The sequence below is a fragment of the Cervus canadensis genome, chromosome 4 (genome assembly GCF_019320065.1).
Source record: "Cervus canadensis isolate Bull #8, Minnesota chromosome 4, ASM1932006v1, whole genome shotgun sequence".
Classification (NCBI taxonomy): Eukaryota; Metazoa; Chordata; class Mammalia; order Artiodactyla; family Cervidae; genus Cervus; species Cervus canadensis.
The window spans coordinates 16,920,813-16,937,054 of NC_057389.1; the positions used below are offsets into that span (position 1 = coordinate 16,920,813).

At 35.0% G+C, this 16,242-nt stretch overlaps 1 protein-coding gene across 10 annotated transcripts in view; it reads left to right on the top strand.

The window, feature by feature from the left end:
* Positions 1 to 16,242, top strand: part of FAM172A (family with sequence similarity 172 member A) — a 395,725-nt gene that overhangs the window by 99,366 nt on the left and 280,117 nt on the right. For 9 of the 10 annotated variants that reach the window (XM_043464656.1, XM_043464665.1, XM_043464663.1 and 6 more), the window contains 2 exons: positions 2,148 to 2,213; positions 7,393 to 7,584. The exons of the other annotated variant lie outside the window; for it this stretch is intronic. In XM_043464656.1, coding sequence (XP_043320591.1) covers positions 2,148 to 2,213; positions 7,393 to 7,584 — 258 coding nt within the window. The remainder of the gene's footprint in view (positions 1 to 2,147; positions 2,214 to 7,392; positions 7,585 to 16,242) is intronic. 10 annotated transcript variants of the gene reach the window in all.

Here is a 16,242-nt window from a genome sequence, read left to right on the forward strand (position 1 = left end):
CTTGCATCTTCAAAACTGGCAATAGCCTGTTAAGGCCTGCTCACTTTGCATCTTTGTGACATACTATTCTTCTGTAATCTTTTACTTATAAGGATTTATATGATTAAATTGGATCCACTTAGATAATCTGGATAATCTCCCCCATCTTGGATTCTTAACATTAGTCATATCAATACAGTCCCCTTTGCCATCCTGTAATGTATTTCAAATCCTGAAAGATGATGCTGTGAAAGTGCTGCACTCAATATGCCAGCAAATTTGGAAAACTCAGCAGTGGCCACAGGAATAGAAAAGGTCAGTTTTCATTACAATCTCAAAGAAAGGCAATCCCAAAGAATGCTCAAACTACCGCACAATTGCACTCATCTCACACGCTAGTAAAGTAATGCTCAAAATTCTCCAAGCCAGGCTTCAACAATATGTGAACTGTGAACTTCCAGATCTTCAAGCTGGTTTTAGAAAAGGCAGAGGAACCAGAGATCAAATTGCCAACATTCGCCGGATCATCGAAAAAGCAAGAGAGTTCCAGAAAAACATCTATTTCTGCTTTATTGACTATGCCAAAGCCTCTGACTGTGTGGACCACAATAAACTGTGGAAAATTCTGAAAGATGTGGGAATACCAGACCACCTGACCCACCTCTTGAGAAACCTGTATTCAGGTCAGGAAGCAACAGTTAGAACTGGACATGGAACAACAGACGGGTTCCAAATAGGAAAAGGAGTACATCAAGGCTTTATATTGTCACCCTGCTTATTTAACTCATGTAGTGTACATCATGAGAAACGCTGGGCTGGAAGAAGCACAAGCTGGAATCAAGATTGCCGGGAGAAATATCAATAACCTCAGATATGCAGATGACACCACCCTTATGACAGAAAGTGAAGATGAACTAAAAAGCCTCTTGATGAAAGTGAAAGAGGAGAGTGAAAATTTGGCTTAAAGCTCAACATTCAGAAAACTAAGATCATGGCATCTTGTCTCATCACTTCGTGGGGATATAGATGGGGAAATAGTAAGGGGGATATAGATATAGATGGGGAAACAGTGTAAGCAGTGTCAGACTTTATTTTTCTGGGCTCCAAAATCACTACAGATGATGATTGCAGCCATGAAATTAAAAGACGCTTACTCCTTGGAAGGAAAGTTATGACCAACCTAGAGAGCATATTAAAAAGCAGAGACATTACTTTGCCAACAAAGGTCCTTCTGATCAAGGCTATGGTTTTTCCAGTGGTCATGTATGGATGTGAGAGTGTGGTGTTGGAGAAGACTCTTGAGAGTCTCTTGGACTGCAGGAGATCCAACCAGTCCGTCCTAAAGGAAATCAGTCCTGGGTGTTCATTGGAAGGACTGATGCTGAAGCTGAAACTCCAATACTTTGGCCACCTCATGCAAAGAGCTGACTCATTGGAAAAGACCTGATGCTGGGAGGGATTGGGGGCAGGAGGAGAAGGGGGTGACAGAGGATGAGATGGCTGGATGGCATCACCAACTCAATGGACATGAGTCTGAGTAAACTCCGGGAATTGGTGATGGACAGGGAGGCCTGGCGTGTTGCAGTTCATGGTGTCGCAAAGAGTTGGACACGACTGAGCAACTGAACTGAACTGAACTGAATGTAACATATTACCAGGTTCCAGGAGTTAGGACCTAGACATCTTTGGGGAGATGTGTTTCTGCCTACCGTAACTGGTAGTGCTAACTGGTGCCTGAGTTTGCTGGATAGGTTTTCCTTTTCTGTTTAGAATACCACTGACTTTTCTCTTTTTGATTCATTGAATGCAAGTGAAGTGTTAGGATTCAGAGTCATGATAGTACTATATTAGATATAATACCTGTAGGGAAATATAGGGGAAAGAGAATTCTAGAAATACTGAAAAAAAAAAGAAAATATGCTTAGAATATTACTTTGTAAAATAAGAAGTCCTTATGTATTTTTGAGATTAACTACTTTCAATCTTTAGTACTAAGGTCCATAGTTTTTCAATACCCAGCAGCAGGAAGTAAGCCAGTAAAGAACCCGTTAATTTAGGATGAAAATATTCCAAAGTAGATACTCATTCAGAGCAATAAATTTTAATAATTTATGTAAATTTTGATAATGAATAACCTTGCATTTTAATGCTATTTCTTTTCTACTTAGATCATCACAAAGTACGTATATGAGCTTCTGGAAAAGGACTGTAATTTGAAAAAAATATCTATTCCAGTAAGTCCAATTTTTAAAAGTATTTATATTTCCAAATAAAATATCTTCAATTCAGAAGAAAACTTTTGTTTTAGATTAACTGTGATAAGTTTAAATGTTAGGATCCTTATGTTTTGATATTGATAAAGATAATATTAAATGCCTGTCATTATACTTCATCTCATTGTGTATAATAGTTCTTAAAAAGTAATATTCTTTAGTGTAAAGAAAAGAAATACTGATTTCCAGTCTTTTTTGAAAGTGATGTCACGAAAGAACTACTCTTTCCTCTACCCTTTCTCATTTCATTGGTATAATTTATTTTTACATGTTTATTTGAAGTAAACCTATGTGCTCTTTCTTGTATTAGACGTTGACTATCATTTTAATTATTTCTTGATTATTTTAAATTATATGTTTCATTTCTGTCATATTTCCTCTGAACATCCTCAGATTTACTCCTGTTTGATAACACTACTCCTTTGCTTTTTAGTGGAAGTCTTTTTTTTTTAATTTTGCACATTTTGCCATTTCAGAATGAAAATGTTTGAAATTTGTTCTCAAATTCAGTTTCTCAAAAGAGAAACTTTTTTGTTTTGTACAGTATGAAATATTAAGCTTTTGAATGGAGAAATAATAATTTTATGTGTGAGATGATGGTAGACTAGACTAGATGATCTTTACTGTCCCAGACAGTTCTCTGATTTTTACAGTCTTTATGAACCTCAAAGACTTCATGAAAATAATTTATTTAAGACACAAAACTTAGAATATTGATAATTTAGTTTACATGAAATTTTGCGTGAAGTTCTAAAATTCTTTGGGTAGTGTTATTCTACTATCAAGTGGAGGATTTTAGAGTTTCTTAATACTCCCATCCTCCCAAATCACTTACATAGGTTGATTTTTTAAAAAGATCTCTATTTTATATTTAATTTTCTAAGATAACCTCAAGTACTAGGTCATATTGTTGTTTATTAACTTATTCATTCATTCAACAAATATTTATTTTAGGGTGTCAGGCACTGTTCTATGTGCTAGTGATATACTAATGAATGCAGTACTATTCTATGTAATCACTAGGCCAACACTTGTTTATTTGAAAACTTTCCTTTTGACTTATGTGAAAACCAAGATTTTAGTACTTTTTTTGAGAGTGAATGTAAAAGTCGTTTTCTGGATTCAAACCTCTTGTTTTGTTTTTGACTTTAGGTCTAGTGTCTCACTCTATTAAAACTATATGTTGAATTTGGTCTTCTGGAAAGTCAAGGTAGAATTTTGTCACTTTGTCCAGTCTCCTTTTTTTGTTAACTCTATTTCTTTTGAAACTTCTGACGAATGATATTTAAGGAGCCTTAGGTTAATCCATTGTTACAGCACAATTAATTAGTATTGAGTCCTTTAACTTTGCAATACTTCTAGTTCCATTGAACCTTTAAACTCAGTTTAATTCCCTGGGTTTCTAGAACAAATTAGGAGATAATTGGCCATATCTGTCATGTTACATAATTATTTCATTTTTGTGTAGAAAGCCTGAGATTAGATTTAGAAGGACTTGAATTATTTTCCTCTTATTTAAATTTAAATCTAACATTACACAGAGAAAGCTTTTCATTGTATGAGATCTGTAACAACCATTATGTCCATTTTTGGTTAGGAAAGATTTCCTAATTTTATAAATAAAAAGGAAACATTTTTTTTTATTTTAGAAAATTAATCTGTCCTTAAGTTATCATAACATATTTTATATAATTATGAAATTTTTCTTTCCTAAGTATTAGTTTTCTCCTGAGTTCTCTTAAATCCCAAAGCTAGCAGTGAGAGTAGGGTTTATTCTTTAGTTCAGTCATTTTTTTTTCTAAAGAAAGACCACCAAATTTTTTTTCTTTTACTGATGATGAACTGAGTTTTAGTTTTATAGTTGAAATATTTAATGAGGAAATAATTCTTTTTAATTGATACTACTCTGTAGAAGCCCATGATTTGATAGTAAAGGTCATGATCATGGCTCTCCATGTAAACATGATCACGTTCACTCTCCACCTCACATAAATAGGTACAAAATATTCTCAATTTTAGTTTTTCACTCTTGTGTAGAATGTTGGATACGTGAGGTAACTTAACTACAGATTTTCATTTGATTTATTCAATCATATTTAAATAAACTTCAGAATTAGTGATTTTCATAAATATCCCAAAATGAACTGTTAACTGCAAGGAACTGTTTGGTGTAGGCTCACTGACCAATTGGTCTTAGACATTGATTTGTCTATAATAGAGGTGGTACACTGGAATGACCTTTTGTGTTTTCCTTAATGAAAGCTCATCTTAGTAAATTACCATTATTAGAAGATAAATGGCATCGGAACAGTCATTTCAAAACAAAACATCCCAAACTTAAGTTAGGGATTTCCCTGGTGGTCCAGTGGTTAAGGTTCTGCTTAGAATACAGGGGGCGTGCTTTCGCTCCCTGGTCAAAGTGCTAAGATCCACACATCCATGCCATGAGATGCAGCCAGAAAGTTAAAAAAAAAAGAGAGAGAGAAAGACTTAATGAAGAAAACTTTATTTTATTCATATAGATATTTTTCTATTTTAAATTAGCAATAACTTTAGAGTAAATGATCAACTGCAGAATCAGAGTTCTGCATTATTTTGAGATGAATATTATTCAATTACCGCCTTAAATACCGCTTTTCCTCCTTTATCATTAATACTATTATATTGTTCATTTTTTTCCTTAAATCATCTAATGTTCTGATATTTTTAAAATCAGTGTATTTGCATGTTCAGGTAAATTTTTATTTGTTGCCCCTTCCCTTAAAAAATTCTTGAACAGTATCATAAAAAAATCATGTTTATCTTCAGAAAATAAGTGCCCTTCCAATTTTAAAGTGTTTACTGTGGAATTTAATTCCACCTTTAAAAACTGACTGAGGTGCCTAGTTTCAGGGGACTTATTTAGTAGGATAGAAAAAAGGAACAGTGGTCAGCACCTTTTAGAAAGTCTATAGCTAGGGTTTTTTTTTTTTTCATTAAGATAAACAGATGTCCATTTCCATATATTCCAGGATCCATTAAGGCCTCACTGACTTTAAGAGACTCTCTTATTTGCACCTATTTAGACATTTTGGTAAATGAATGACTGGAAACCTCTGTGGTCTTTGTTTTATTATTCACTGACAGTTTTGCCTTTTCATTTTTCTTTTGTTCTTATTACCGTTTTCTTTCTTTTTTCAAGCTGTTTTAACTGAATGATTCCTCTGTTCTCTTATAATGTTCCTAGGTAAAAGGGAGTTTTTCTTCTCAGATTTGGTTTGCTCTGTCTCCCATCCACTTTTCTTCCTCTATGACTTCAGTCATATCTATTGTTATTATAGTAATTTGTTTATTCTAGACATCACATGTGGTAGTGTTGTACTTCCTACTTCTCTTATGTCAGTTAATTACTACTAATAAAGATATAGTTATGTCATTTTGATTCTAAGCATTGTGTAGCTCTTTTAAAATTCTCTGTAATCATGCATTAGTTTAATCTTTCATTTATGCTTTCTGAACCAGTCAAGTATTATAACCAAGTTAAGAGGACACATTGTTTAGTTAAATGCCCTTTATCTAAAGGAAGTCACTGGTGAGGCTTGATTTAAGATTCTTTAGTCCACAAGTTTATTCATTCTTGTATAACTCAGTGCCTACAATGTGCCAGCCTTTCTTCTGTACATTTGGTAATATACTGGAGACACAGGTCTATGCCTTCCTGTACTTTAGTAGAGGGAATAGATGGTTAATACACAAACATACAAACAGGTATAAAGTCAAGCATATTAGGTTGCATTATATGCTATGGAGGAAAATAAAACAGAGGTTGATAGTAGAGAATTCTTCGGGAAGTGTTTAAATGGAGTGGTCAGAGAAGGCCTCACTGAGAAGATGCATTTTTTTCTTAAGCCTGTGGCCCTGCCCTTCTTGCTAAAATAATTACCTTTTGTGCTGTGTGTACACAGGTGGCTCAGCAATCTGACCAATCTGATTGTTTTAGAAGTACAGAGATTTTAATTTTTTTCTTGTCCCAGAAGTAGTGACTGGGCCCGTTTGGAATCTAGGGCATTTAATGGCATTGATTTTTTTCTTTGTTATTTTGATAATTTTATGAATATATACTGTTGATGAAGTGAGGTGCTATTGCATTGCCCAGCATATGAATTGACCTTCTCTATTTGAGGATGTGTTTATCATCCTCACCTGTCAAGATTTTAACTTCTGGCTCTGACCTGGTCACACAAAGTCTACCATTCATTGTTACTTGCCACTGCTGATGAGAATGATGGGGCATGGCATGACATACGTACTAAAAGATTGGGAAGTTATCCTTCTCTAAAAATCTCTCCCTCTTTGAAATCTGAATCTAGTTTAAACCTAAATATTATGTATAATCAAAATAACTAAAAATATTCACTTTTCATTCTATAAGTAACTAGTGCATAAGGTTATCAAAGTATACAGATAGTATTATTTCACAAAGTATTTGTTATATAATCCTGTGTTCACACACTGAATAAAATGTCAAAGTCTATTTACATAGAACAGTTGGTGTTTGAATTTTTAAATAGTTCCCTTTCCTACGTTTGTTAAAAGCTTAGTAGTTTTCCTCACTAATATGTGGTTTTCCAATATGTGTATTCTCCGATTGGGTTTTCTGTTTATTTTAGATGCAGCATATTTCTGTTATGACTTATAGGCTTAATAGCTGTGTGATTTGGGCGAGTTATTTAAACTCTCCAGGCCTCAACTTCTTCATCTATAAACAAATATAATAATAGCCCCACCTTAATAGAATTGTGATTAGTTGAAATAGTGTTTTAAAAACATTTAGCATAATATCTAGGTTATAGGAAGCACTTAAAATTATTCTTTTTTGTAATGATAATATAATACTGATATACAGTAGCAATGGAGAAAGACATATTTCCAGTATTCTTTTCCATATTTTTATATTTTAATTACCATCATGTCTTTTTGCTTCTCTACCTTATATGTAAGTGTTAATCTCTAATGAATATTTTAATTTTATTTTAAAGTTTTTTTAGTTCTATAATTCTGTAACAGCTGTTCTATAATTTGTATTAACCACTAGTTGTTTTCTCACTCGTGTCTATGATCAGAAAACATTTATTTATTATTTAATTTTTTTTAATTACAGGTAGATGCCACTGAAAGTGAACCAAAGAGTTTTATCTTTATGAGTGAGGATGCTTTGACAAATCCACAGAAACTGATGGTTTTAATTCATGGTAGTGGTGTTGTCAGGGCAGGTCAGTGGGCTAGAAGGCTTATTATAAATGAAGATCTGGACAGTGGCACACAGATCCCTTTTATTAAGAGAGCTATGGATGTAAGTGCAATTTCCTTTATATATTTTTGGCATTTTATAGCTGTTTTATTATGTGTTATAAATTATTTTATCATGTCTTTTAAAAAATCTTTGCTAAACATAGTCTTATCTTTAAATTGTTATTATTTTACTTGTAGTGAAAGATTATTCTGCATTATTTTGCAGTTACAGCAAAAAATAAAAAGACATTTTCAATGTACAATGATTTAGATAATGTATTTGAAATGAGTATTTTCAGTTCTAATTTTTTGTTTCTTATTACATGAAATATCACTTTAAAATACCAGTACTAAATACCAGTATTAAAATACCAGTATTACTGAAAATACTTATGAAAAAAATATGACTGCTTTTATAAATCTTCGCCTACCTCATTTAGTGAAGTTAGAAACTAAAGGAAACCTGCTACATTAAAGTAATATTTTATTCTTTTAAAAAAAGAGTTGGAATAACAGCATTTTTCTGTCTTTAAAAATAAATAAATAAAAACTCTTGAGAACCCACAAATACCATGCTTAAGAATAAGACAGACACAAGATGGTAAATGGTAGTATTTACTGAATTATTTTATTCTTACTTGAATTCAAACTTTTCAGAAGTTGGTATTTTAAAATTGTGTTCCAGGCTTTCTTTCCTGTGGTTGTGAAACTGCTTTTTCTGACCTCGCTTTGTCACATCTTCATTTTTGGCGATTTGTTTTACTCTTGCATTCTTAAGTTCTCCAATGAATAGTTAAACTTTGCAAAGTTGGTTTTCTTTCACATATGAGTAGACGTTTTCTTCAGAAAAAAAATAAAATGGCATCTTTACTTATGAAAGTTTAATATAGGAATGTAAAGTTGTTTAGGAATATATGTGTCCATGTATGCTTTATTAGAGCTACATTATTTTTGTAATTAAAATAGGTAAGGAATCATTTGATACACTAATGAATGCAAAGGTGAAAGATATGTTTCTTACTTGTTAACTCTGAAGTGATAAGATTAAAGCCCAGCTCAGCTCCTAAAGAATATTTTGTTAATAGATTTTGAGACACTTAAAATGCTGCAAGTAGAATTTCATAGCTGAATTGTATATTTTGTTTCAGTCTTCTGAGACATGCAAAGAACCAAAGATATCACTTTTGATTGGTTGCAAACTTCAATGGTGTGTTTTTTAATTAGAATATAAGTAACTAAAATAAATTTAGTTTATTTTTAAGTAATTCACTTAATTTGTTATTAAACTTTTATATTTCAGGTTATGAATAGTGAAATGAACTTACTCTCTGGCATATTAGTTTATGTTTGGAACAGATCCTGTCAATGTATTTTAAGAACACTTTATATGAAATGTGATCACAATTCAGTGAATACTTGAATATATAATTTAGTAAAGCAAATCAGATATTTGTACAAATGAGTGCTTGGTGAAATATTTTATGTAAGTTATATTGTCTGTGCTAGTAGATAACTAAGCCATTCCCATCCCAAAATGTTCTTGTATAAGGTTTTTTGAAGTGAAAGAGTACAGAGAAAACCATCTCAAATACCTTTGAACAAACTATCTGTTGAGATCCCATACAAGAGGGAGGAAGTTTCGTTAGAACAGTCAGTCATTTCGTTCTTTTAAGTAGAAATATAATTGGAGGGGTTACGGCATTTCGTTGTCTTGACTTTTTTCTGCTTTTCTCAATCAGAGCAACTCATAATTGCTTGAAAAAAATCAGCTGATTTCAGAGTTCTTTCATATTTAGTGTTTATGTTGTATACTTTGAAAAGTTCAGATTATGTATTTTATTCTCGATTTTATGAACTTCATTCTGGTAACTTTCTACATGATGAACATTTAAAAATGGTTATCTCTTTTTAATTTAGATGAAGTGATTTGTATTACTTCAGCTTTGCTTTTTCATGGTACTTCTCTGGTAATTCTTCGTGGGCTGCTTCATGTTTGTGTGTGGTTGCAGGGTAAGACAGGTAGGGGAAACGATGGAATTTTAGGAAAAGCAGGAAGAGGAAGACTAATTGGGAGAAAGACGCTGTCTCATTTTTACTTTTAAATGAGATTAGCCCCGGCCCTCTGAAGTCCATGGGGTCGCTAAGAGTCGGACACGACTGAGTGACTTCCCTTTCACTTTTCACTCTCATGCATTGGAGAAGGAAATGGCAACCCACTCCAGTGTTCTTGCCTGGAGAATCCCAGGGATGGGGGAGCCTGGTGGGCTGCCGTCTATGGGGTCGGACACGACTGAAGTGACTTAGCAGCAGCAGCAGCAGCCCCTGCCCTGCTTGTTTTTATTTTTTGATCTTTTTTTCTAAAATGATTTAAGAAATGTTTCTGTAGTTTATGAAAGGCAGGGAGCCACTGTTCTATTTTCCATGGTCTGTCAATTTTCATATCACAACTGAAGTAAATTCTGATATTTTGCAGGCCAGACAATATTATCTCTACTCAGTGTTAATATATTTATGCTATATCCCTTGCAGATTTTTAGTATAATATTAAAGGTCCCCAAATAGGAGTCATATAATGGTAAGGTTAAAACTTTTTCCCAATAGTAGAACCCTGCCTCTAAGTGGACTGTTTTGTAAAAAACAAAACAAAACTTGTGTTTGAATCTCTGGAGTCACTTTGGTAGAAGCTGAAGTGAAGGCTGACACCACCTCCACAATAGCCCCTGAGATTTCTTCCCTGACCCTTGGACTCCATGAGTCACAGTTTGGAAACTACAGATAATCCAATCCTTGCAGTTTAGATACTTAAGAATTTTATTATTAAAAATGTATTAAGGTTTCATGTTGGAGGAATACTACATATTTGATAAATCCCCAGTTGCTTCTCAGGTTGCCATAGCTATTATTTTCAGTGCTTAGCAATCTTCAATGCATAATATTGCAATATATTACTTGGAGTATAAAAGCGTGTCTCATATAGCCAAGTACTGTGTGGATCACAACAGACTGTGGAAAATTCTTAAAAGATGGGAATACCAGACCACCTGACCTGCCTCCTGAGAAATCTGTCTGCAGGTGAAGAAGCAACAGTTAGAACTGGACATGGACCAACAGACTGGTTCCAAATTGGGAAAGGAGTATATCAAGGCTGTATATTGTCACCCTGCTTATTTATATGCGGAGTACATCATGGGAAATGCTGGACTGGATGAAGCACAAGCTGGAATCAGGATTCAGTTCAGTTCAGTTCAGTTCAGTCACTCAGTCGTGTCCAACTCTTTGCGACCCCATGAACCGCAGCACACCAGGCCTCCCTGTCCATCACCAACTCCCGGAGTTTACCCAAACTCATGTCCATTGAGTCGGTGATGCCATCTAACATCTCATCCTCTGTCGTCCCCTTCTCCTCCTGCCTTCAATCTTTCCCAGCATCAGGGTCTTTTCAAATGAGTCAGCTCTTCGCATCAGGTGGCCAAAATATTGGAGTCTCAGCTTTAACATCAGTCCTTCCAATGAATACCCAGGATTGATTTCCTTTAGGATGGACTGGTTGGATCTCCTTGCAGTCCAAGGGACTCTCAAGAATCTTCTCCAAAACCACAGTTCAAAAACATCAATTCTTCTGTGCTCAACTTTCTTTATAGTCCAACTCTCACATCCATACATGACTACAGGAAAAACCATAGCCTTGACTAGACAGACCTTTGTTGACAAAGTAATGTCTCTGCTTTTTAATATGCTGTCTAGGTTGGTCATAATTTTCCTTCCAAGGAGTAAGTGTCTTTTAATTTCATAGCTGCAGTCACCATCTGCAGTGATTTTGGAGCCCCAAAAAATAAAGTTAGGAATCAGGATTGCCGGGAGAAATATCAGTAACCTCAGATATGCAGATGACACCACATTTATGGCAGAAAGCCAAGAAGAACTAAAGAGCCTCTTGATGAAAGTGAAAGAGGAGAGTGAAAAAGTTGGCTTAAAGCTCAACATTCAGAAAACTAAGATCATGGCATCTGGTCCCATCAATTCATGGCAAATAGATGGGGAAATAATGGAAACAGTGAGATACTTTATTTTCTTGGGCTCCCAAATCACTGCAGATGGTGACTGCAGCCATGAAATTAAAAGATGCTTGCTCTTTGGAAGAAAAGTTATGACCAACCTAGACAGCATATTAAAAAGCAGAGACATTACTTTGCCGACAAACCTCTGTCTAGTCAAGGCTGTGATTTTTCCAATAGTCATGTACGGGTATGAGAGTTGGACTTTAAAAAAAGCTGAGCACTGAAGAATTGATGCTTTTGAACTGTGGTTTTGGAGAAGACTGTTGAGAGTCCCTTGGACTGCGAGGAGATCCAAGCGGTACATCCTAAAGGAAATCAGGCCTGAATATTCATTGGAAGGACTGATGCTGAAGCTGAAACTCCAATACTTAATACTTTGGCCACCTGATGCGAAGAGTTGACCCATTTGAAAAGACCCTGGTCCTGGGAATGATTGAAGGCGGGAGGAAAAGGGAATGACAGGATGAGATGGTTGGATGGTATCACTGATTCAGTGGACATGACTTTGAACAAGCTCTGGGAGTTGGTGATGGACAGGGAAGCCTGGCATGCTGCCGTCCATGGGGTCACATAGAGTTGGACATAACTGAGTGACTGAACTGAACTGAACTGAGGCATTTTAGTTGATCTCTATAAAAAGGGCAAAGAAAGTAGGTGACACTTAAGTCATTTCATTACTAATTGCAGGAGTGGTAGTCAAGTGTGAAATTTAAGGAGTCGTTCACTCTCAGGATGTGCACTCCTTGTAGGTCCCAGAGAGTGAATGCCTCCTTAAATTTTGCACCTTAGGTACCTCACTGATCTGTTCCTGTTAAGGCTTTGACTGACTGGCATGTATATACTGTCAAAATTTTTGTGGTCTGGAAACCCGTATAAAGTCAAATTTTTACCTTGCACCAGAAACACCTGGAGGATTTCTTGGACCAGATTGCCCTGTTCGGATCCCAGGTTTTAATTCAGAAGGTTGGTTGGGGCCTAAGGATTTATGTACATGAGAATATCTGAGGTGATGCAAATGCTGCTGGTTATGCACCACACTGGATCAGCTGGGATAGGTAATACTGTTTGGATTGGTTGAGAATTTATGTATACTTTTTAGGCTCTAGGTGTAAATAGATAAGGTAGAACTTGATGACAATTGTATTTAGTTTGACAGAGGATGAGAAGTTCTAAAAAATATTTTATAATAGGATCAGTGAAGTAAAAGTTTAAATGATAAAAATGTACTTTCAAATTACAAGTGATTCGTATCCAACATGACTTAAAATTTATAATTGTAATAGTTTCACTAGAAATCTAGTAACTCCACTAAACCAACTTCTTAAAAATAATTTCTCATAGTAGGATTATTCAGAGGAATCTGCTATTTTCATAATTAATTACTTTGAAGATAACTTTCATATTGTTATATCTAAGTTTTAAAGACTAATGCTATATTTATCAATGTAATTTATACAGTTTGGGTTCTATAACATGGTGGACTGAGCTAATTAACAGGCACTTATTCCTCACACTGAGAAGTAATGGAATAAGACATAGCAACAACAAAAATATTAAATACCTAAAAGTGAAAGTCACTAAGTCGTGTCCGACTCTTTGCGACCCCATGGACTGAACAGTCCATGGAACTTTCCAGGCCAGAATACTGGAGCGGATATCTGTTCCTTTCTCCAGGGGATCTTCCCAACCCAGGGATCAAACTCAGGTCTCCTGAATTGCAGGTGGATTCTTTACCAGCTGAGCCACTACTGAAGCGCTTTAAATACCGAATTACATTCAAAGAATAGAAAAGGAATCTTTAAATGCCCGACTCCAGAAGAGAACTTAAAGCCACAGTAGTAAGTCCCTGAAGGGCATTGTAGCTCAAAGGGGAGATATGATGAGATATAAAACCTGGCCCCCAAAGGGCCTATATCACAGCTCTGAGCCTGAGATGAAGCATTTAAAACTAAGACCACTGTATATTGCTAGTGCCCTGGAAGCATCTTAGTTTTTAAGGTGCAAAAATTAGTTTGCTAAAGTGCTAGGTGGAATACATAAACAGTCTCTCCCTTGAGAAATAGAAGCCAAAGATCCTAACCCAAAGGTATATTTGGATTTGCAGGTTGGATTTAGACAACTTAATTAGTTTGGGAATTTAAGCAATGTATATTCATGTAAAAATGGATTCTGGACTGATGAAACTTCTGGAGTACCAGAGAAAGGGCCAGTAGCAACATTTTACAACTCAGGGTGACTCCCTAATAAAGAAGAATTTGTAGTTAGAAACTAAAAATCATTTGAGGAACTGATTATCACAAAGAAAAGTCAAATCAAGCAACTATAACCAACAGTTGAAAGAAGAATTAGTAAATTAAGAGCTACAATTGAGGAACGTAGTATGTGGGATAAAGCAGAGGAAACCTGAGAAAAAAATTATGATAGATAAAACGTCATGGAGAGTAGAATATTCATGCTAAATCTCTTCATTCATGTCCAAGTCTTTGTGATCCTGTGGACTGTAACCTGCCAGGCTCCTCTGTATGTGGATTCTCCAGGCAAAAATATTAGAGTGGATTGCCATTTCCTCCTCCGGGAGATCTTCCAATCCAGGGATTGAACTCGTGTCTTCTGCGGCTCCTGCACTTTAGGTGTATTGTTTACCGCTGAGCCACAAGGGAAGCCCTGTTAGAATAGCATAAGATCTAGTGATCCTCTAATATACATTTCAGAAAAGCAGTAGAAAAGAATGGGTGAAAAATCTATATATTAGAGTGTTTATGAGAATAAAGACACACATCCTAGGAGAAGGAGCATGTCATATCTTGAGCAAGACAGATAAATCTACACTTAAAACTTAACTAAAATATCAGAGGATACAAGCATATAATCTGAAAAATCAAGTAAAAAAATGGTATATGTCAAAATAAAGATTATCCTTTCATAATCCTTCATCATCTGTTAGTTCTGTTCCCTAGATGTAGTAACTCTCAGTACTTTTTGCTTTTACTTATATTCTCTATATCCATATTTTAAAATTATAATGCTGTCTCTTCATATATCAGTCACTTTCTGTTATGGCCGATAAGAATCTCTTTCCCACTCCCACAGTTCCTGGATTGGTTCAGCAATCAAACTTTACAATATTACTGCTACTTTAATATTGGTTATGGCTGAGCCAGATAGATACTATGGTTGCTCTTCATTTCTGCTACAAGTTTACTTTCATAGAATTAATAATTTCCTAATTATTTTTTGTGTTTTCTTTTAATAGTTGTTAATTCTGATTGGCCTCCCTGTAATTTTTTATGTGGTCAAAGTTATCAGACAGTCTTATAATTTCACGTTCATCTGGAGAGCTTTCTTTTGGAACTCTTGAACTTTGTTTCAATCTCGACTGCTTACTTTCGAAGCCTGCCTACTGTCTCTCATCCTGGGACTCCACTTAGATTCTCTCTGATGTTTGACCTGTTTTCCTGGATCTAATGACCCTAGCTTTTTGGATATATGCCCTCATTTTGTTGGAATCAAAGAGTGAGTACAAGATCAATTTTTGAAACCTTATATTTGTGAAAAATGCCTTTATTTTACTTGCTCATTTTAGTAATTCATCCAGGTATAGAATTGCAATTTGAAAATTATTTTTATTCTGAAATTTGAAGGTTTCATCTCACTGTCATTTAACTTGCATCGTTTTAATTGATAGGTCCAGTATCATTCTGATCTTGAATCCTTTTGTTTCCCTCCATGGAATTTTCTCTTCCTTCTCTCTGGTGTTAAGAAATTGAATCATACTGCTTTTAAGAAAGTTTCTATACCTTGATGTGGTTATTATTATTATTATTTGTTGTTGTACTGGGGACATGGTGATTCCTTTCAATCTGTGCTATGCACGCATGATCCTCCATTCTGAGAACATTTTTTTGGTGTGTTGTTTCATGATAATTTTAATCTTCTCTTTCTGGAATTATTGTTTGCTTTTGGAGTTCTGAACTGAGTCTCTAATTGTCTCATCTAATTGACTATACTTTCTCTCTGGTTTTCCATCTATTTTTACTTCCAGTATGTAGTTAACTTTTAGCCCTGTAGAATTTTTAAAGTTCTTCTATCAAATTTGGTTATGGAGCTCTCTTCTTCATTTTGCAGAGTTCTGCCTTATACCTGATTTGGGCCCTGTCTCCCTCTTCCTGTCCCTGGATCTGCTACCCTTCTACTCCTTCCCTGAATAGATTTCTCTAAAGGAAAAATCTCTGATCCCTTACAGGGTTGCCTGCACAACATGAGAGTTTCACCTGGGTTCTGATGTTTAGGCTTTGTTTTCTTAGTTTGTTTGACTTTGGGGCGATGGAATAATTGCACCTTATGGACCCAAGGCCAACCTCTGTTTTCCAAGATAAGCAGTATCCCAAATTCTGAGTTTCTCTGAAATTCAGTGCGTGAGTTGGCTCACTTCTAGTTATTATTTATCTCCAGGGGCACTAAGTTTGAATTTCCGCTGTAATATGAAACAAATTCTGTCAGCTTACAGTCTTCCAAGAATTTATTGACATTTGTATCATCTCTTCCCTCCCTTTCCATTAGTTTTGTCCTAATGGGTTAACACCACCCCTATTTTTAAAAATATTTTTATTAATTTTTAAATGGCAATATATTGACATGGTTCAAGAATCAAATAATATGTA